Below are 21406 nucleotides of genomic sequence, written 5' to 3'. Positions count from 1 at the left end.
AAAATACGAAATGACGAATTTCTTTGTCAGTAAATTGGCGTGTAAATGTTTTTGAATTTTTTTTAGCTTTTGAAAGTGAAAGTCGAGGTCTTTATACAATAACATCTCTCAACAACACAAATTTAAGCTCATTTTTATAATCATACTTGATCGAACAGCTTAATAAACAGTTGAATATTCGGTAAAAATTTATATTTCATTCAATAATTAAATAAATTATCTGTAGAAAGATATAAAATTATTGAATGAAAGCCTTCATTGTTTTGCCGATGGGACCCCGCGATAGCAGGCGAACAAAGGTGCATTTTTCTTGAACGAAAAACATACGATAGTTGGTTAAAAACAACCGAATCGATAAAGATTTACAAAGCTAAATAAAGGACGAACATTTGTTGTAATATGCTGTTCCTCTCTTCTTCTTCCTCCTTAACATCATTCTATATATCCATGGCCACCCGCTCTTCAACTTATGCTTTTTTAAGAAAAATAAGACTGTACTTGGCTGGGTGAGAGGAATTCATTCACTTTAAATTTACGCAAACGATCAAAATCCTTATAGCGTATCGCTCAGAGTATCTCGCGCACCAGTTGAGGGATTCATTTTATGTCCTGTTCTTGGCCTCTGAAAATTGAAAATTGCTCCAGGTACTGTCGTTGTTTCTTTGTGAAACGCGCGGAATTCTATACTTTTCCAGTGCTTAGCCTCGTTTATGCGTTCCTTTTTCAGTGGGCGTGGCATCACTTGTATTTGGTCTCGGTTCTGGTTGAGGACCTTGGACATGAAGACGTTTATCATGATACATGACTTTAGCCTTATCAAATGAGCTGGCCTTCTCTTCTTCAGGCTGACACTTTGCGTATTGTTTTCAAGCTATGTGTACCCGTTGGAACACTTTAATTTTATGCACTCCCCGATTGGAGAAGTGAACAACTTGTTTTCTAAAAGTCCAAAGTCGTTATGATCAACTTCACTTTCTCATCCATTTCTTCTGTCACTTTGGATGACTTCCTGGTTTTCGGTTTTGAGGTGATCAATGTACCGAATTACCCTCACTAAATAAAATGACTGACTGACTGACTGACTGACTCACTGACTCACTGACTCACTGACTCACTGACTCACTGACTCACTGACTCACTGACTCACTGACTCACTGACTCACTGACTCACTGACTCACTGACTCACTGACTCACTGACTCACTGACTCACTGACTCACTGACTCACTGACTCACTGACTCACTGACTCACTGACTCACTGACTCACTGACTCACTGCCTCACTGGCTCACTGGCTCACTGGCTCACTGACTCACTGACCCACTGACCCACTGACTCACTGACTCACTGACTCACTGACTCACTGGCTCACTGGCTCACTGGCTCACTGACTCACTCACTCACTGACTCACTCACTGACTCACTCACTCACTGACTCACTCACTGACTCACTCACTGACTGACTAGATTTACCGTCACGAAATCCATGGCCGCAATCAATACACAAAGCATAGCAACATTCACAAAATTATTAATGATCGAGAAAGGCTTTGTTACATGGTAACTTATTGCATTTTTGTATACACCTAATTCAAAAAACGTTGTCATCGCCAAAGGCAATAGGCGATAGGTTACTCCGACATGGAAATGGTTTCGTTGAATACGAAGAACATCGGATAAGTCTCAGCACGAAGGTACATACTCTTAACGGGAATAAGAAGAAGAAACACAAGTCATTCCAGCTATTCTTGGATCTTGGAATGACATATATCCTATCGCTTTTCGCCTTGCCTATCGTTTTTGGCGATGACAACGTTTTTTGAATTAGGTACATATTACTACATGCTTATGTTGAGGACATGTAATGAGAATAATAAAAAAATCTTAAACGCTAAGCACCTCTGCTTACAAGTAGAAAAAACTGCAGTCCTAACAAAATGAAGAAAATGGTGCATAACAGTGTATAAGGGACTGCAAAAAAAAACAGAAATGAAACGCTTAAAAAATTAAAATTTTAGACGTTGGCATGACGGGCTGGCTGTGGTAGTCACGTTATCCTTCAAAGAGTTTGACTGTTGAGTTATATTCGCATCGTGTTACTGTCTTCAAGTGATGATTCTCTACAAATCGAGTATAATAAGGTAAAAGGTGTTCATAATGTATAAGTAAGGTTGTTAAATCGTGATTGTCGTTTTATAACTTAAAGCTAATATATACTGAAAGTTACCGAAAATAACTGGATTGAACCTTTATTATGGAGTGACACAACAATAATACATGCTTGTCTTAAAACGATGATAAATATCATTTCAAATATTTTAAAGCTTTATCAGAATGTAAATAAAGGTTTTATCTTTTACTCCATTGACTTTTTTCCGATCAGCCGTCACATGAAAGCCACAACTGTACTATTCTAATAATCTAATTTCATTTACTCAGTTGTAATTATTTAGTTACATTCTCAATCAGTAATATATATGCCGGACTATAGAGTAAACTGTATAAATTATAAAATATAAAAAATTAAATTACGTGTGGTGTTTCCTACTGTTTCTAAGTGTCATGCTTCTGCTTGATCATAGTATAAAACCACAACAACGACCTGGATAATCTGTACATGGTCATATATTAACAGTATGACTAGCCAGAGTGCCAAACACTTGAGATATCATAAAGATGAGAAATAACCTCTCCTGTTGTCATGGTTTTCATCCTTCGTATTGAGTGCAGGTACCATAAAAAAAAAAAACATTAAAAAAACCATAGCTTATACAATACTAGGCAGGCGGGACAATTATGTTCTAAGTTCTTTTAAAACCAACTATGAAAAGCATTCATATATTCAACTGCTGCGATATCAAACCTGAAGGATATACCTATCACTGATCCTATACTGTGGCGTTCCATCCCCGCCAAAAATCGAACTTGACGATTCAAATGTTAGGTGATTACTAAGGTGTAGGAAAAAATACCCCAGTCCCCTCCCCCAAAGGTGTGACGTATGAGTTGGCCGGGATTTGGTGAAAAAAATTGTTTTGGTGAAAAAAGTAAAGTTCCATATCGAGAAACAATTGAAAGTCAAATGTTGGAAATTAAACTGGGAATTTCATCTGCATAACTGATAAGTTTCCCTGCTAGCAGAGTCTCTCTTCTCTTTCTCTCCCTTCTTTTAGGCGGGGAGGAAGAAGACTCTGCATATGTAGAGCGTTTCCTTTGATACACCGCTGTCCATGATCGTCGAATGAGCAAATGTAACACACCGTAGCGCCAAACATTGTTTGACGAGAGCGGATGTCAAAAACATGACAGCGTTGCTAAGTTACGCCACGAGTCTATTTTTCTCTCTCAACCAAAACAAAAGGGAAATAGGCTCTGCTAGCAGGGAAATGAAAAGTCTACAAGGAAGGTCAAATGTCGATAGATGTCGATGAGTATAAAAAGCAAATGTTGAACTTCGCTCAGTCGAATGTTGATCGCTCATGTTGAAAGTTGATCTGTGAAGTTGGCGGATGTTAATCGTGAAGTTGGACGCTGAATTGTAAAGTTGAATGTTGAATCGTCAAGTTCGATTTTTGGCGGGGATGGAACGCCATACTATATCTGATTGACTGATATAATTGGCTGTGACTATTGAAGCAATTTCCATATATCCTGAGGCAAGTCAGTCATGCATATTATTGTTAGGGTATTAGACGCCTGAAGAAGACAGAAATTCACTAAGATTGCAAACATCGATGAAGTAAAAACCGAGTAAGTAGCCGACTAAATACCGCCTTTAAAATATACTTATCATATATCATTAAAATATAATTTATTATCATTATTATTATTTGACTCCGACGAAGGACTAACATCCGAAACGTCAGTCTACTATCTCTCATACCTACGGTGATAAAATTATCTACTACGACACATTTGATTCAACTAAAAAACACCGACGCATTCCAAACTAGTTCTAAAACTAGTCGTTATCTACATATAATTTATTATTATTTTACATCTGTACAGTTAAGCATTTACGCCTTCATTAAAAGTTACATGTATTTAGTTAATTTATCAAATTAATTCTGATTATGTACATCATTTTGTTTGAAATACTTTATCTAATATACCTACATTATCAAATTCATACGATACTGTTGTGTTGCCTTGATCACAGATTCATTTACTCAGGGTTAGCCTCATTTCTACGTCAAAATGTTCATAAATACCAATGAAAAAGTAAAGAATGCACAACTTCAACAATGCAAACACTTTGAAATTTTATGGACCTTTACTGAAGCACATGGATATTCTACACAAAATAAAGGCTACCCCTACGCAACAGACAACTCGCACTGCATGGTTTTTACTTCCAGTACTCAAGCTTCATATTAGAGTGAAGTATCTTGAGTGGTCATTACTGTTTATACTAAGATTCCAAGATCAAGCAGTTGTTGCTAAGTATTATACAGCATTACAGGTTAATTGATTCAAAATAGCTAAGATCTGGAAGAGGTATTTTGGCAGTCACTCCAAACAATGGTACAATATTTACTGAAAACTAATACATTAATGAAGCCAAAAACCTGATCTTGACTAGTGTCCATCTAGAAAAACTTAAGTTCAACTCCCACTATTTGATACTTGACAAAACAAACGACACAACATAGATTTGAACTTGTGAGCAATTCAAAATAGTAATCCCTTTCACTATATGAACTAACATCATTTTTGGTTTTACAAATAAAGATTTATATTTGTACATTTCTAAACTAACATAATCATTTGGTAGTATTTAAGGTGTTTATCCTATTCTATTGGTACTTAACACTATTTAAGTTAAGAGCAAATGTAAAACAACAACCATTATGCTGATCCATTAGGGACAAGAAATAAAAACTATAACTCAACAGATCAACTTTGGACATTAGCAGTAGTGACTAAAGAAACAATGTAGAGGGATCTTAGGGATTTATCTCTAATGTTTTATATTTGCATGTAAGCTTCTTGAGAGCAAAAGGTTCATTGTTGTCGCTTGAAGTACTAAGGTACCTTATGAACAATGAACCTTTTCTCATCAACCTTAGTTCTTCAAGCCAGAACAATGAACCTTTTTCTCATCAACCTTAGTTCTTCAAGCCAGAACAATGAACCTTTTTCTCATCAACCTTAGTTCTTCAAGCCAGAACAATGAACCTTTTTCTCATCAACCTTAGTACTTCAAGCCAGAACAATAAACCTTTTTCTCATCAACCTTAGTACTTCAAGCCAGAACAATGAACCTTTTCTCATCAAATGTGCCGTAGTGGATAATTTTATCACCGTAAATACGAAAGATAATAGACTGACGTTTCGGACGTTAGTCCTTCGTCGGAGTCAATGTCCAAACTAGTTCCAAAACTAGTCGTTATCTACTTTTCTCATCAACCTTAGTACTTCAAAGTGAGAACAATGAACGTTTTCTCATCAACACTGGATTTACACATCGAGTCATATAACTAATGCCAATTATTGTTAATCGAAGCTCATGCAAGTTATTGAGAAAGCCCTAACCGGCGAAACGTCTAACTACAAATTATAACGTTTATGCCCTGATAAAGTTTCACTTTTCTTGACATTAATACCCCAGGCATTTCCACTCATTTTCCCGTGTCATATATTTATATACCTATTTCAAAAAAGCGTTGTCAGTCGGACATCTGAAATCTTAAACTGAGATTAGCACGCTGTAAATTTTACTCAATTCACAGCCAAACAACGTAGTTTCCTTTTAGATTGGAATATGAAGCATGACATTTGAACTAGGAATGTAATTTTTCGTATTTTAGCCAGAAAATATAAAATCACAAACATTCCGTTTAGTCTAAAGCCTGGTTTCCATATGATCGCTCACGATCGCCGGATCACTGAAATTATTGATGCATGAATCGCTCACGATCGCTATCAGTTTCTGACATATGTTTCCATTAAGTCGCTGAAGTTTATGCTAGAGCGAGCTCCACTGAGTTTGTGGCTCTTTTATGAGCCAACGGATATTATGGTCAGTTGTAATCCATATGAGCCACGCGTGGTAGCATAGCGTTTTGAAAACATGGGGGACGAAGAAAGCGTCTTTTTTTTACTTGTATTTGTTTTTATATTCTTTGCTGTTCCTGTTGTACAGACATTCATACTTTCGGATTTCTTCCATTAAGGCTGCACTATCATGACTACCATATTGTGTAGAAATAACTTGAACTCAAGATCAATCTAGAATATACAGTCTTCACGCAAGGCCAATGTTTTGTTTTGTTTAGTACGTTGCTATGGCTACCAAAATTGATATGAAGCAGGTTCTTGCTCCAGTGCTTATAAGAGAGTTTAATTAAGCATTTGGTTTATGGCGAGTCAGTTTACATGAAAAAGTTCTTCACAATTAGTAAAAAAGGAAGCGAAAACATCTTCAAAATTTAGATAAATAAAAGAGTACTTGTCTTTCTTTGTGAGAAGGTTTTCAAAAGACAAAGTAAAATGCATAGCAACAATGTAAACGTGATCACGTCTGCCGCTTGCGGGAAGAAAAAAGATTAGAAAAAACGAAAAACAGCAAGGGAGCCTTAAGACTTTCGGTCCGGTAGTGTCAGTGTCACAGAGGGTTTTGAAAAAGAGTGTGTAGAAGGACTGGCCCTTGGGTAATTTCGTTAAAGGCCCCTGGGTACCATTGCGTAACTTTGCCATTTTGTCGAGAGGGGAAAAACACCAAAATAAATATATAAAGGAATCAAATTCATTTTTTTTTTTTTTTTCACTTTGCAGGCTAAGTACAAAAAGGAGACAGAGAGAAAACAATTAATTATATAAAGATGAGGATACGATGCTTTAGTTCTGTCCACTGTCCCCGGACACGAGACAGCGCGTGGTCCTGGTTGGTGTGCTTTTCAGGGTGTCTCTCGTTTGCTTTAGTGTTTGGAATGCTACAGTGCTATGCTGTTGTTATGCCTGTGTTTATGGACCACTTCAAGGAAAGCAGAGAGAAAACTGGCAAGTACAATGATCTTCGTTAAAACCCCTTTCTTTTGGCTCCGAAAGACATTACAGCTTTAAGCCTATATGCTATAACCCTTTATGTGCTCTCGATATTTGCTGCAGAAAGTCTTTAGTTTCGCAGATGCTCAAAAGATGCTCATTTTGTTCTTTTACAGCTTGGGGAGGATCCATTGCAGGAGGACTTGTTTTCTTTTGCGTGCCGCTGTCCACTATGGTCATGACTCGCCTCAAAATCCGTTTCAGTGCAATACTTGGAATTCTAATGTGCATAACAAGCCTCGTGGCCACTTCATTCACTACAAACATTATACAACTCTTCTTTTCGTATAGTATTCTCTACGGACTGGGCATGTCATTAGTTTTTACTTCGTGTATATTCGCCTCGACGAAGTACTTCGACAAGAGACAAGCTATTGCCATTGGTATCGTTACTGGAGGTACTAATATAGGAGTATTGTCACTTGGACCTATTGTCCAGTTGCTGATAGATTTGTATGGCTTCAGGACGATGTACAGGATCATGGCTGGTTCGTTTGTACTACCATTACTTGCTGTTTGCAGCTTTGATCCTAATGTCGAAGACCCAGTAGATAAAGAAAAGCAATTCAGAGAAAATGAAGACCCAGTAGACGAAGAAAGAGAGCACAGAGGCAATGAAGACCAACCAGGTGATCATGAATGGAACTGGTCGATGGTGCTGGAGATATTCAAGAGACCGATGTACGTGGTTGCATTGATAGTATTTACACTCCAAGCAATGACTGCTTTTATATCATTTGTCCATTTGGTAAGTATTTACTGTGTGACTACACGAACAGAAACGACCCAAGCAAATTTTCTTACAAATGTTTGAATCAGCCAATCACACACCAGTGTTAGAACAGTGAAATGATTACAAATAATTTCAAAACACAAGAAGAGTTTTTACAATAACACTTGGATTCTATTTCGGTTAAACATTGCAGTTGCATCAACTCAAAATACTATTACTAACAAACAGTAAACGTGATTGTATTAAGACAATTGTTTGTGTAAAGACGGATAAAGTTTGAAGTCCTTTTTTTCTAATTCCTTGATTAGTTTTTGCAATTCAATCACCTCACTTTTAGTTTCGGGATGCTTTTCACCCGCTAAGCATATCAGCATATCAGTACATGGCTGAATTTACTCTTATAATGTCCCGGCTGGTGGCACTTTGTGCACAGCTTTCCTCTTCTTTCATTTCCCTGGCTACAAGATTGCTCATATTGACTACGAACAGTCTCCAATTGTTCTTTGGCTCTTTCAACTTGAGTTTCTAAAACTGTATGGTTCTGAGTCATCTCAATGCTCTTTTTTTGTAAATAGCCTACAGGTTCCGATCGATTTTCTTCCTTAGTTCCCGCGCTTTCACGATTCCCGTTGCTTACTGCTATCAAAATACGAAGGACCTTGCATTGGTTCATCGTGTTGATCGCTAAAACTGGGGAGCGGTTTCTTTGGAAAGAGGTTGATGACTGAGGGAATAGTTCCTTTGGTTCCAAAGAGGGATTTTTGAGATTTTCTATCTCTTTCTCCATAATATGCTTTTCAGCCAGCAATACTTTTTGAGGAGAATTGATGGTCACGTCCCAAATCATTTTTTTCCATGTACTTCAAGGATTGCTTGGTTCGAAAACCACGACTTTGAAATTCGCTGGGGCCAGGCGTCAGTGAAGATCTAACCCAGGTGGCGAAATAGAAGACAACCACTTTTATGAACTTCTGATGAACCAGAAGTAGATGCTTCCGAAAGTCTTCGTCTGACCTGCAGTCAAGTCACTTATTTAATCGAGAAATTGATTTCGTCTTTGAATGTTTTCATTCGCTGGAGATTCTACAAGTATTTGAGGCAGTATTTTCTTAATTTTCGTCATGTTGAGATCTTCTCTCACGCATTTTGATACTGTAGACCTGCGAGGTACATCGATCGCATTATTAACAACACCGACGTCCAATAATAGTCTCTCTCGTAATTCCGATATAAAAATGCTAGGTTTCATTTACCTCCCCATTTCTAAACAGTCGACAACTTGTGGAGTCATTCTTGTTGTGTGTGGCCATTTTTTAAGACTTAGAACTGCCGAATCTGTGCGATCGTAGTTTGACAAAACATTTTAAACAAAATAACGACTTACTCGTACTTCTCTACTGATAGTGTGCTGTAAAATGCTGTTATGATGCTTGTCAAAAACTTGTTCTCGCTCAATCTTCGGATAGGCCTGTCCACTGTTATAATATTTCCCAAATCGATTTACGCAAATTCTTGAATCGTCCATGTTTACTAACGGGAAATAGTTTCAAATCTGTGATCATTTCATTTTTCTAATACTGGCATGTGATTGGATGTTTCAAAAATTTGTGAGAAAATTCGCTTGGGTTGCTTTGGTTCGTGTAGTCGCACAGTAAACTTTATAGCAACCTCGTGTAAAGAATATTTTTGATTTAAATATTTCATGGTTCGATGACATTTCATCCAAAAGGGTTTTTAAAGTAAATCCTTGAAGTTTCAGGGTCAATAAATGTTTGGGATTTACTTGCATTTTTGAATTCATTTTTAGGTTAATTATTGCCGTGAAGTCGGGATTTCAGTTCAGAAAGCTTCAAATCTCTTCATAGCAATTGGCGTTTCTTCGATGATTGCTGGTATCATAGCGGGTAGGGTGATGGACTACAAAAGAGTCAATCCCTTCCATGTTAACCAGGCTGGAGCTCTGAGCATGGGAATCGCTACAACTCTACTTCAGCTGTCTTCAAATTATATTTTCTTCATCTTTTTTTCTATTTTCCTTGGTTTTGGCACCGGTGTTTTTAGCACCACGATCGTCGTTCTGCTATTGCGAACAGTTGAGCCAAGGCTAAGGATATACTCGTTTCCTATTGGTCAGATGATATCAGCCATTGGTAATTTTACGGGACCTCCACTCATTGGTATGTATTGATAATTGTAAAAAATCATGAATAATTAATGAGAACGTAAGCCATTTCTGCTTTTAGAAATCCGGTCACTTGAATATCATGTAAACCTGATACAAACCTTACAATTAAAATGCTAATTGAATACAACCACTAGTGGATGTATACTGTTCTAATACACCACTAGTGGTTGTATCTAATTAGCATATAAATTCAAAATGTCCCAAAAGATTTATGAATTATTAGTGAATTTCACAAGCTGTTTACAACATTTTCGTGCGATACAAAATCATGTTGTAAACATTAGGGACTTTAAGATTTTCAAAATCTAAGGCGGAGATGCCAACCAGAAGTGTAAATAATTTCTCTTTGGGGTTCTGTTCATTGAAGAATTTATTCAAAACATTGTCAGTAAAGTCAACTCATCCACAGGAAGACAGATTTTGAAGGCTCGAAACCCCAAAGTGAAGTTATTTACACTTCCGGTTGACGTCGCCGTCGTAGATTTTGCCAAATCTTAATGTCCCTATTACTTACTACGCGCGCAATGGGCTGTTTCTATTTTCAATGAAAGAAGAAAAGAGAGTATCGAGAGAACAAGGCCCAAAACCAATGAAAGCCCAACGTCATGTTAGAGCAACATAAAAAATCCGATTTAATAAATAATTTAAATTTGAAACTTGAATGGCTGAGCCAGTTCACCTGTTTTCGAAAATCCAGAAATATTTTGGGTCTGTATATTTTATAGTGATATGGATAAGAAGGTTTTTGGTCTATTTAACAGTGATCGATGAAGATAAGAAGGTTTCGAATAAAAAAAATCACATCGATTTTTTGTCTTCTCCAAGGTTTTATCGCCGATACAGTTGGTTCGTACAAACCGGCCTTTTACACCGCGGGAGCCATTTTACTGCTATCATTCTTCCTTCCCTTTTTACAATATTACTTTAAACCATGGAGGACACTAGAAATGGAAGAACAGCCAACGCAAATAGAAACTAATGAATCCCCAGACCACAGAGATATTCTGGACGACCGTCAAACTGTTGATGAAGAAGAGAGGGTTGCAGGTTTGGAAATGAAGGACAAAGGATATACTCAAGATGGCACAAATATACCATCTAATGTGAATTTAGCCGTCGAAGAAGATTGCGTTACTATACATGAAAATATATCTGCGACTTCTGAATAGAAACTACTGAACCTCCAAGAAATAAAGATGTACAAGACTTAGATACTACAATTAGAAGAACGCCTATAAATACATCGTAAGACCCGAAAAAATAAGATGTTCAAGACAAAAAGATAAATGCATTTGGTGGAGAAGCCCCATAATGCAACACGTTCACGGGAGGGGAAGGGGAGGGGGAGGGGGGGAGGTTGTTGAAGGGGGATTTTAGGTAGTGTGGGAGAAAAGAAGAGAGATGGTTAGTGTGTGTTACCATCATTTACCAGGAAGGGGGGAAAAGGGTTTGCTTGTAGTGTGGGAGAAGAGAGATTTAGTATCGGGGAAAAGAGATATATGAGAGATGGCAAGTGTGTCGAATATCATCTCACAAATGGGGGATGGGAGGGGAGTGGAAAAGATATTTGTATGTGGTATGGAAAAAGAGAGATGAGCAACATGGTATTCAGGCTGAAGTAGGGATGTGGGGAGTGGGGGAGAGAAAACATTCTGGTATATGCAAACAAAATTGTAATGAAATACGTACGAATGAGTATGAAGTACAAAAATGTTTATGAAATGTAAATAATTAAAATGTTTAAGAAGGTGGGATGTATGAAAGGGAGATGAGAGGATCTCGAATGCATAGGGTTGCCTTGAGGATCACAGATGCGAATCTTTCCCTGTGGTTACTATACATTACAATTTTTAAGAAAATAAATTCATCGGGTACCGAAAGCCTTTCGCGAAACAAGAGCAGCAATCTTACATGCTAATAAGCTCCTGACTCTAGTAGCTTTTGACGGTGGTTTCAGGTCCAATATCGCTCTAACCTTCTGGGGATCGGCTAATATTCCTTTGTTCGAGAAGACAAATCCAAAGAACTCGAGGCTGCCTTTCGATAAACACACTTCTGGAATGTTTCCTTTGATGCTCGATCGTGATCATCGGTTGCACTTCCGTACAAAAGGATGCCACGCACTCAGGGTGACCTCTCCTCTCATACCGTTCAGGGTTTCTCTAATCGCATTCTGAAATATCTCGGCTGTACAGAAGGTCCCGAAGTTAAGACGAGCAAATCGTTTCAACCCTACGTGTGTGCTAAACGTAGTGATGTGCCGCGATTCTGGTGCAAGTTCTAGTTTGATGCATCCGTACCTCGTAGAAAAGGATCGACCGGAGTCCCAAGCAAGAGACACTCAATTGACTGACTAGGGTAAATGGATGCCCTGTGTTAACTTATGCTAATTATCGCCCCATGTAAGGGAATCCGGAATCCGGAATCCACGAAATTTTATGCTTTGGAATCCGGAATCCAGCACTCTGGAATCCGGAATCAAGACCTTGCAATACGTTATGGTGTCTGAAACTTAATGTATGCGCTTTTGTCAATTGTTTTTCATCACGCTAGTTATATATACCAGGGACACCTCCCTAGTTATACTGGCAAGTATATCAAATATAATTTTCAGAGAAAGTATCTGAAAATTAACGATATGGAATCCGGAATCCTCAATACAAAAGTTTTGGAATCCGGAATCCAGACCCTTGGAATCCGTAATCCAGACTCTCGAAATCCGGAATCCACCATAAGTCCGGATTCCCTTACATGGGGCGATAATTAGTTACCTCCCTTTTCGATTGTTTCTCGTGACAGGCGTGTTTGCGCACATCGGCCTTGCTGCTTCACAACCTTGCTGATCGCTACCTTATCTCTGACCTCGCTGCCTCACCACCTCACTGCCCGGCATTGCCTCACAGCCTCATGGCCTCAAAGATTCATTTCCTCGGCTCACAGACTAATTGTTAGATTTGCATTGATTGACACCTGTAATTGTATATGACGCTTGCATAATAAAACACAAATACACCACACTCATTGCCTCACAACCTCATGAAGATTGTTTGATACCATAAATTCCATTATGATGACGTGTTTTGTGCTCTTCTACCCGCCAAAAACCGTTATTTTCAATTAAAATATGAAATCTAACCTCAGTCTCAGCAGTTTTAGTACAGTACTAAAGCACGAAAGATTACGAAATCATATTTTAAATTAATCAAAACCTCAATTAAATATAATCGGAAATTAAGGCACAACAATAAGTACGTTACATCTCTTTTATAGTAGAGACTTCAAAATTCATAGTGGTGTATTCGAGCAAATGAAGAATGCTGTGTCGAACAATAGCAGACACGAGTGTATGAGCGATAGTTTAAATATTTACTGAGTGTTTAATGCCATAAAAGGTTTGCACTATTCTAATTATAGTGCTGAGTTCTCCATCTGAGAGCTTGTCATCATTCAAGACTTCTTTAAAAACTTATTTGTTTAAATTAGCTTTTAATGTGTGACCTTTATTATTTTTCTGATTATCGTAATCATCATTTTTGTATTATTTTGTATTTCATCTTTCACAGCGCCTAGAGCAGCCCTGGATAAGCGCTTTATAAATTGTAGTTATTATTATTATTAATGGAGCTTGTAGCGTCAGTCACGAGATCATGCCTCGTGGCAACAGGTCAACACTTATGAGCAAATCGTGACTAAATATATACACCTAGTAATTTAGTGAGAAAGGAATATATTAAAGGACAAAAGAAAATGTTCAGCTTCAGTGATCTTCTTTTGTATTTTAATATAATTCCTATCCCACTAAATTACTAATGTTCTAATATCGTATGACAACGTTCTTGCAAGTAGGTGTATATATTTAGTCACGATTTGCTCATAAGTGTTGACCTGTTGCCACGAGGCATGATCTCGTGACTGACGCTACAAGCGCCATTAATAATAATAATAACTACAATTTATAATTTATTCGTATGTAAACGTTCTTGCAAGTAGGTGTAGATGTCGTATGAATATTTCAGGAATCGATAAATCAAAGCGAATAACAGTGTGCACGTATTGAGTATATTGCTAGTGCGAAGCACCGGAGCTCATTTCTAATTTGGCAAAATGTTTCTATCACTGATTGTGTCTTCTTCTGTGATCTTGCTGGTGAATGCTTTTCAGTATACACCAGAAGTGAATATCGAAAGTGGAAGGATTCGTGGGCTTGTTGCTAACCTCACCACGGGTCATGTAGTCAGAAAGTACCTTGGTATTCCTTTCGCTAAAGCAGATCGTTTTAAGCCTCCACAAAATGCTACAAAATGGTCAGACGTGAAGAACATGATAACATTTGGGAAAGAATGTCCACAGATTCCAACTCGTTTTAGTGGTATAAACGTAAGCGAAGACTGTCTCAACCTGAATGTATTTGTACCTGAAGCGTCTAGTGGTTCACCTTTACCTGTGATGGTTTGGGTTCATGGAGGAGGTTTTTTATCCGGCTCCAACAGAATATACGATGGCAGCTATATTTCTAGTCTTGGTAATGTGATTGTTGTAGCGATAAATTACCGTCTCACAGTCTTTGGATTCCTGACAACAGGCGAGAATGGTGATCTTAGAGGCAACTATGGTATGTTAGATCAGGTTCAAGCCCTGAAATGGGTGAAGCGAAATATTGCAGGGTGAGTAATTGCCTACCTAATTAACCCTTATAGACTAGTACGCATAATAGTTAGCTGTAGTAGACTCTTGTACTAACTAAAAAGTCTTTTTTTTATTATATAATTACCAATGAAATATCTATTTTTCTCTATTTCGGAAAATTGATATCTTCACACGTGAAAATAACATGTTATTTTCATGTGTGAAAATAACACCATTGCGATGGCTATTCAAAAATACACGGAAAGAATTGCCTGAAAAAGCCAAAACATACTTTATTGATAATTATATAATAAACAGAATATTACATGGCCGCTTGGAGATAGGAATTTTATCTTCTCGTGTTGAAAATCTCTCACTCATTCGCTACGCTCACTCGTGAGAGATCTTTTCAACACTCGAAGATAAAATTCGTATCTCCGCGCGCCCATGTAATATCCTCTATTTCTTTCACGGGTTGGTGTCCTCCCTTTTCGATTGTTTCTCGTGACAGGCGTGTTTGCGCACATCGGCCTTGCTGCTTCACAACCTTGCTGATCGCTGCCTTATCTCTGACCTCGCTGCCTCACCACCTCACTGCCCGGCATTGCCCCACAGCCTCATGGCCTCAAAGATTCATTTCCTACGCTCACTCGTGAGAGATCTTTTCAACACTCGAAGATAAAATTCGTATCTCCGCGCGCCCATGTAATATCCTCTATTTCTTTCACGGGTTGGTGTCCCCTATAAGTAGAGGGTTTCTCCATCGGCTAGATTCTTTTGACACGTAAATAAGGTTTCTATTTATCTAAAAGACCACTCTACGGTGATGTCCACGGTTTTCATAATTGTCAAACTGTCATGAGACAGGTTAATTTAATGTAGTAACATTGAAATAAATAGTGCCTGAACTGGTGGATCACACACTGACGCCACTAGCCTCACACTGTTTCTGTAGTCACAGAAGAAAAACAGTTTTTAATCTAGGAGGTCAAATGCAGACAAAACGGCCGGGTAACAACTTAATTTGTTTATTTGACGTCTACAAAACTTTGAAAACTTAGTTCTCAAAATCACAAACTTTAAGATTTGCACACTAAGGCCATTAATATTGAAAATTCTTTGCATTAATCTGTTGACCATAAAGTTTTTTAAATCATCCCATAGATTTTTATCGTGAATGCTGTATATATATACATCAATAATATGCATGGAAAGTAAGCTAATGTTGCGGGGGCCGGTTAAACGGAGACGTTTGATATATATTATTAGAACTGCGACTGAGTTGTTTATAGACAGGCATCAATTAGTATGGGTAATAGTAGTCCTATTGCAGATTAATTATTAGTGAGGCTATCGGACCGATACAATGCTTGTTGTCTCATTTGCATCTCATTTGCATACATCCATAATAACTGCTATTCTGCTGTTCTGCTGTTGGCTCTGACGCTCATTTAAAATCAATCATGCTTTTATATATAAGATCACGGAAGATTTGTGCTTCACCAGCCATGGATAAGATTCAATTCATGCATATTTTCGAGTCTCATCTGATCAACGTAATATAAATTGCTAGTGACTCTGACATTCATTTAAGATTAATCATGCTCTTATATATAAGATCACGGAAGATTTGTGCTTCACCAGCCATGGAAAAGATTGGGCATATTTTCGAATGCCGGGAAAACATTACGGCCATGCTACATGAGTCTATGAATACAGTCGACTCCCCTTGAACGACCAATCTAGTAAGCGACCATCTCCCATAAGCGACTACTTTTTGAATTTCCCGTTTTGTTCCCCATATAAACTCTGTAAAAAACTCTCTCGTAAGTGACCAATCTAGTAAGCGACCATCTCCCATAAGCGACTACTTTTTGAATTTCACGTTTTGTTCCCCATATAAACTCTGTAAAAAACTCTCTCGTAAGTGACCACTCTCGTAAGCGACCGCGACCACCTTTGGGGTTAAAATTTTGGAATTTTTCACTGTTTTTCCTCTCCAGTAAACGACCACCCAAGAGCCAGTAATGGCGACAGATCCTTTAACAATAAAACATTTAAGAACATAGAGTCATCGGGTATTGAAAACCCGACGAAATGTTTACAATTGCACTACTGTAAACATATATAGCACATTAAAAATTTTGGTTAAAACAGTTTAATCGTTAATACAGTAGTTTTTACACGTGAGTTACAAAATTATGAAGGGTTTGGGCTTCCTGTGTTGGGATTCCCATTGTTTAGGCTTCCTGCGTTAGCTCTCGTAAGCGACCATCTCCAGTAAGCGAAAACTTTCTCATGGCCCCGAGGTGGTCGCTTACGGGAGAGTCGACTGTATTCCAATTAAATTCAAATGCATCTAATAATAGTTCATCATGATAATGAAGGTTTTATATATGTAATGTATGTGACGCAGATTTGGCGGGGATCCCAACAAAGTGACCATATTTGGAGAGTCAGCAGGAGCTGCAAGCGTGTCCCTTCTCATGCTATCTCCGCTGACCAAAGGCCTTTTCAAGAATGTCATCATGCAGTCTGGAGCAGCAACGGCTAAATGGGCTGCTATCAGTTACGACAAAGTGGAAAATATAACAAGGTAAGAATCATTAGGCAATCAATAAATAATGAGTATAAGGTTTAGTTTGTATGGCCACAGGGAGCCCGGCTTGGTGATGCTAAATCGGTAAAACGATCACGTTTTATATGTTGATGACATTAAATAATAATCGTAACTCAATACACCCATACACAAACGGTCACTACTAATAATTCGCTTTTCTCTTCCGTCCTTCCCCTGATGTACCGGGAACTCGCTAAATCCTTCCCATCAACCACAGCGTGAGATCAATAAGACAAGAGAAGCGACTGGGTACGAGTCTGGCATTGAGTTACGATTACAGTCATCAACATATGAAACGTGATTGTTTTACCGATTTAGCATCACCAAGCCGGGCTCCCTGTGGTATGGCTACTCATTTCAGACCCTGTTATGCTCGAGTCGCATGCAGCTAAGCTTTTACATACACAAGGTTATAATTGACGCTTACTGCGTGGTCGGCCCTGCTGGTGTTTTATGTTATTCCTACCAATAAATGTATTTGGTCAGTGTCGGATTCAGGATTTTTTTTCTATTACCTAAAAGATCAAACCTTCAAGGGAGGTTCCGTGGACCCCTTCGATCCCCCCCCCCTGGATCCGTCCGCCACTGTTGGTGATCCACGTGTTTGCACTATACATGACATAGTACCAAACGACTAAAGCCTTGCAATCAAGTCTGAATTTGAAGATATTGAACTTGGCCTATTACGATGGCCACAACTGAAGCGACAATTACTCCCTGTTGCTGTTGTTGACATCCAAGCATATTTATTTTCGTTATTTCTATATCAATATCATTCATATTTTATCGAATTTCCAGGGACTTTGGTAAAAAAATAGGCTGTACTAATCTGGTTGAGATGGAGGAGTGCCTTAAGACCAAATCTGTTAACGAGATGATCAGTCATACAACGAACAACTTTTCGTTTCTACCAGTAATTGACAAACACTTTCTTCCAGGTACTCGATTTAATGCTGTACAAATAGAAAACAAATATTCAGCATTTTTTGAACACATACACAGCCTTCGTAGTTGCTCAAAAGGGATGGGGGATTGGTTTTGGGAAAAAGCAGCCCCCCTTCGGCCCCCAAAGCCCGGCTCACTGGGCCGCTATACTCATATAGGCTACACATACACATACGATCGATCGGAAACGTTGGATAACAGGCCCGACAAAACTCGATGAAAACTTGAAAACTTGGATCTCACCTCTAAGAAATATTGAAGCCTGAAATGTTATATTGAAGCCTGAAATGCTATTTAGGATAGTTATATACAGAACAATTTATTCTAATTATTTTGTTTCCCATATGATATTAATTTTGTTCATTCTCCCCTAAAAGGGTGCAGGTTGACACAGTCTTCAGAAGAATGGGTCAAGAAAAATATTTTTGGATAATATTTGGATTCTTACTTCGTTTGATCAATAAATTTCGTTTAATCAACAGATTTTCCCAGTGTTTTGCTTGAGAAAGGACAGTTTGAAAAATACAACTTGATGGTTGGAGTGAACAATGATGAGGGCACTGTCATGACTAACGCCATAACAGGTATTTCTCATATTTTTTGAAAACGTTTTTTTAAACGTTTCCAAGTTATTATACATATCCATTTCCATATTTCATTATTACGCTACGCAACTGCGACAACTAGTTATAATTCAAGACGTGTAAGGTTTCAAGTTAACTTTCGTCAATTGAGTCAAATTTTAAGCGGTCCTAGTCAATATATTCTTAGGTCTCCTCCTTTTAGCGTCTTCACGCAACACTCACTTCCCTAAGTAGGGGAGTGAGCGTTGTGTGACGACACTAATAACTACTTAGGGGAGCGAGTGTTGTGTGACGACACTAATAGCGGCTGCGTAGGAGACGGTTGTATTTGCATTGCCAAACCAACAAATTTCCATATCCCAAACAACAAAGGAGAAAAAGGAAACTACTGCGATACTAGCCTTTTTGGTTCAGGATTGGACGTCACTGCTCCTTTGCTCTTTGGAAATGCCAATTTTGTCACCTTCGCCATCCAACATAGCAGAAATGATCACGTGATCTGTTAGTGCATATCGCCTATTCGCTCAGTTGGCTGTGCCACAAGCTTTTGTGCTCGGGTGGATAAGGTCTTTCTAACAGAAATGTCTACTCTATTGTTTAAAGCTATAGCTTACGGGATGAATGTCACCGACGGCATACAAAGAAAACTTTTTGAAGAAACAGTCAGAGGTGGTGACGTACTGAAGTTTGTTGTCAATCAAAAACCGCCATTACCAGCCGCGATGATTTACCGTTACACAGACTGGAGCAACGTGAATGACCGTTACAGAAACCGTCGAATGTTCATGGACATGATTGCTGACGCTATGTTCATTGCACCAGCAATTCAGTCAGCAAAAGCATTTGTCAACCACAGCCTTCCAACATACTTCTATCAGTTGCAGTACAGGGCAGATAATGGCATTTTTGGACCCATCCCTTCATGGGTTAAAGCATTCCACGCTGCAGATCTTTCCTACGTATTTGGTTTTCCTTTGATGAATGCCAGTCAGCTGTATACAAAAGATGCCAACTTCAGCCGTGAAGTCATTAAAATCTGGACTAACTTTGCTAAATCTGGGTAAGAACGTTTAATAGGGCTTGTAATCACAACAGGAAGTTCATGATCTACCTAAGTTGCTCAGAGTCAGTTACACTTAGTTTTTGCTCCTGATTCATCATAAGCGCATTTACATGTTATGCTTTTCAGTAAAATTCCTTTCAAATAACATTCCAGAGATCCCAATAATCCAGAGAGTATCCCAACACCTTGGCCTAAGTACGATTTGAACAATCAACAGTACGTTGCTTTTAAACCAACCATGGTGATAGAAGATAATCTCCGTTCTGAGTACGTGGCTTTTTGGAACAATTTCGTTCCCGAGGTTGAACGTTCGATGCCAAAACCGTGCGAGAAAGCAAGTGACGGGAATACAATTACGACCACAAGTAAGTATTAATATATTCAACCACCTATTCATGTCTTTATTTACCTTATCTTTATTTTAGCTAATTGCTACCATATTTTTAATTATTCACAGACATGCTTCTCGTTATCTCTGCCATCATAGCTTCGCAACTTGGAAGTGGATACTTTTGATTCGTTTAGCGGAGAAAGAGAAAATGGGTTCAATGCGGCGAAGAATGGAATTATTTCTTTTAATACAGAGGATCTTGGTTCCAATGAAAGTATACTATTTTTCGTATACTCACTAGAGAAAACGAACATTTAATGTTTAACTTAAACTCCTATTAAAGTTCTAAGAAAACTTGCTAAAAAGAACGCATGCGCTAAACTTTTTTCTCTGGTTTCGGTCAGAGACATGGAGTTATTCCGCTTGCCATTTCTCTTGCGCTGCTATTAAGTAACGACATAAAACAAATAATAATAAAGCTGTAAGAAATTCATCTTTTCTCCCCTAGTAATTGGGGGGAGGAATCAGTGAATTTGTTAATATTAGATCCCTCATTGCACAACGAAAGCTAAAGATATTAATAAATAATTACGAATCATGTCATATCATCAAAGCAGTTTTGGCTTACTTTTTATCAATAATTGGAAAAACCAGGGTAATTTAACGGTGTCAGGGTGGATGAATGTCACCAGGCAATTTTCCTTCTGGATGGAGGAATAGCTCTTGCCTTCCCGACACAAAGAGACTTTGGTTGAATGCTCTTGTTTCTATATACCAAGTTCCGATTCCCTGTACAATCAAGTAGGGCGTCAAGGGGAGAGGATGTCTTGAAAGTGAGAATATCTTACTAGATACGAAGGAGGGCTTATCAGGGACTCACGTCACAAACCGGTTTATCCACGGTCAAACTGGGTAGGACCAGTTAACGTTGGCTTGTTGCATATGGCATAAGACTTTGGAATAACTGTTGACTTCATGCCAAAGTCAGAGCACTTACCCGCAATACTCGCCGCAGCAAAACCGTCGAAAGAGCTCGCTTTGAAACCCTCTACAATAGAAAACGTTTATAGTTTCAACTAAAATTAAACTAAGCTAAAATTAAACTAAAACTTTCGATCAATACGAAAGTAGAAACCCTGAATATGACAGGAAACTCAGGGAGAATTTGAGTGAAATTGCATACCCTGTTTATGACAAGAAGCTCGAAAAACCATAACCTGTTCAGAGGATCATTACCGTATAGTTCATATATGGGAGTACCTCCCCCCTCTCA

At 38.3% G+C, this 21406-nt stretch overlaps 2 protein-coding genes across 2 annotated transcripts; both read left to right on the top strand.

Annotated features, from left to right (window-relative positions):
- The first annotated feature begins 7178 nt into the window (after positions 1 to 7178).
- LOC116288768 (monocarboxylate transporter 12) lies at positions 7179 to 11282 on the top strand. The gene is made up of 3 exons (XM_089025195.1): positions 7179 to 7794; positions 9587 to 9956; positions 10790 to 11282. Exons 1-3 carry the CDS (start codon positions 7219 to 7221, stop codon positions 11131 to 11133), a joined length of 1290 nt encoding a protein of 429 aa, XP_088881321.1. The 5' UTR covers positions 7179 to 7218; the 3' UTR covers positions 11134 to 11282.
- A 2624-nt stretch (positions 11283 to 13906) lies between these two features.
- On the top strand, positions 13907 to 20736 carry LOC116288694 (neuroligin-4, Y-linked). Its single transcript, XM_031695514.2, has 7 exons — positions 13907 to 14628; positions 17007 to 17186; positions 18009 to 18148; positions 18638 to 18739; positions 19343 to 19799; positions 19956 to 20167; positions 20260 to 20736. The coding sequence occupies exons 1-7, from the start codon at positions 14069 to 14071 to the stop codon at positions 20316 to 20318; spliced, it is 1710 nt and encodes a 569-aa protein (XP_031551374.1). The 5' UTR covers positions 13907 to 14068; the 3' UTR covers positions 20319 to 20736.
- Positions 20737 to 21406: the final 670 nt, after the last annotated feature.

This window comes from Actinia tenebrosa, unplaced genomic scaffold (genome assembly GCF_029948245.1).
Source record: "Actinia tenebrosa isolate PJP-AT-01 unplaced genomic scaffold, QUT_ActTen_1.0 PGA_scaffold9__36_contigs__length_13948895, whole genome shotgun sequence".
Classification (NCBI taxonomy): domain Eukaryota; kingdom Metazoa; phylum Cnidaria; class Anthozoa; order Actiniaria; family Actiniidae; genus Actinia; species Actinia tenebrosa.
Note: the sequence above shows the minus strand (reverse complement) of the source record. Positions and strands in the feature narration are given on the sequence as shown.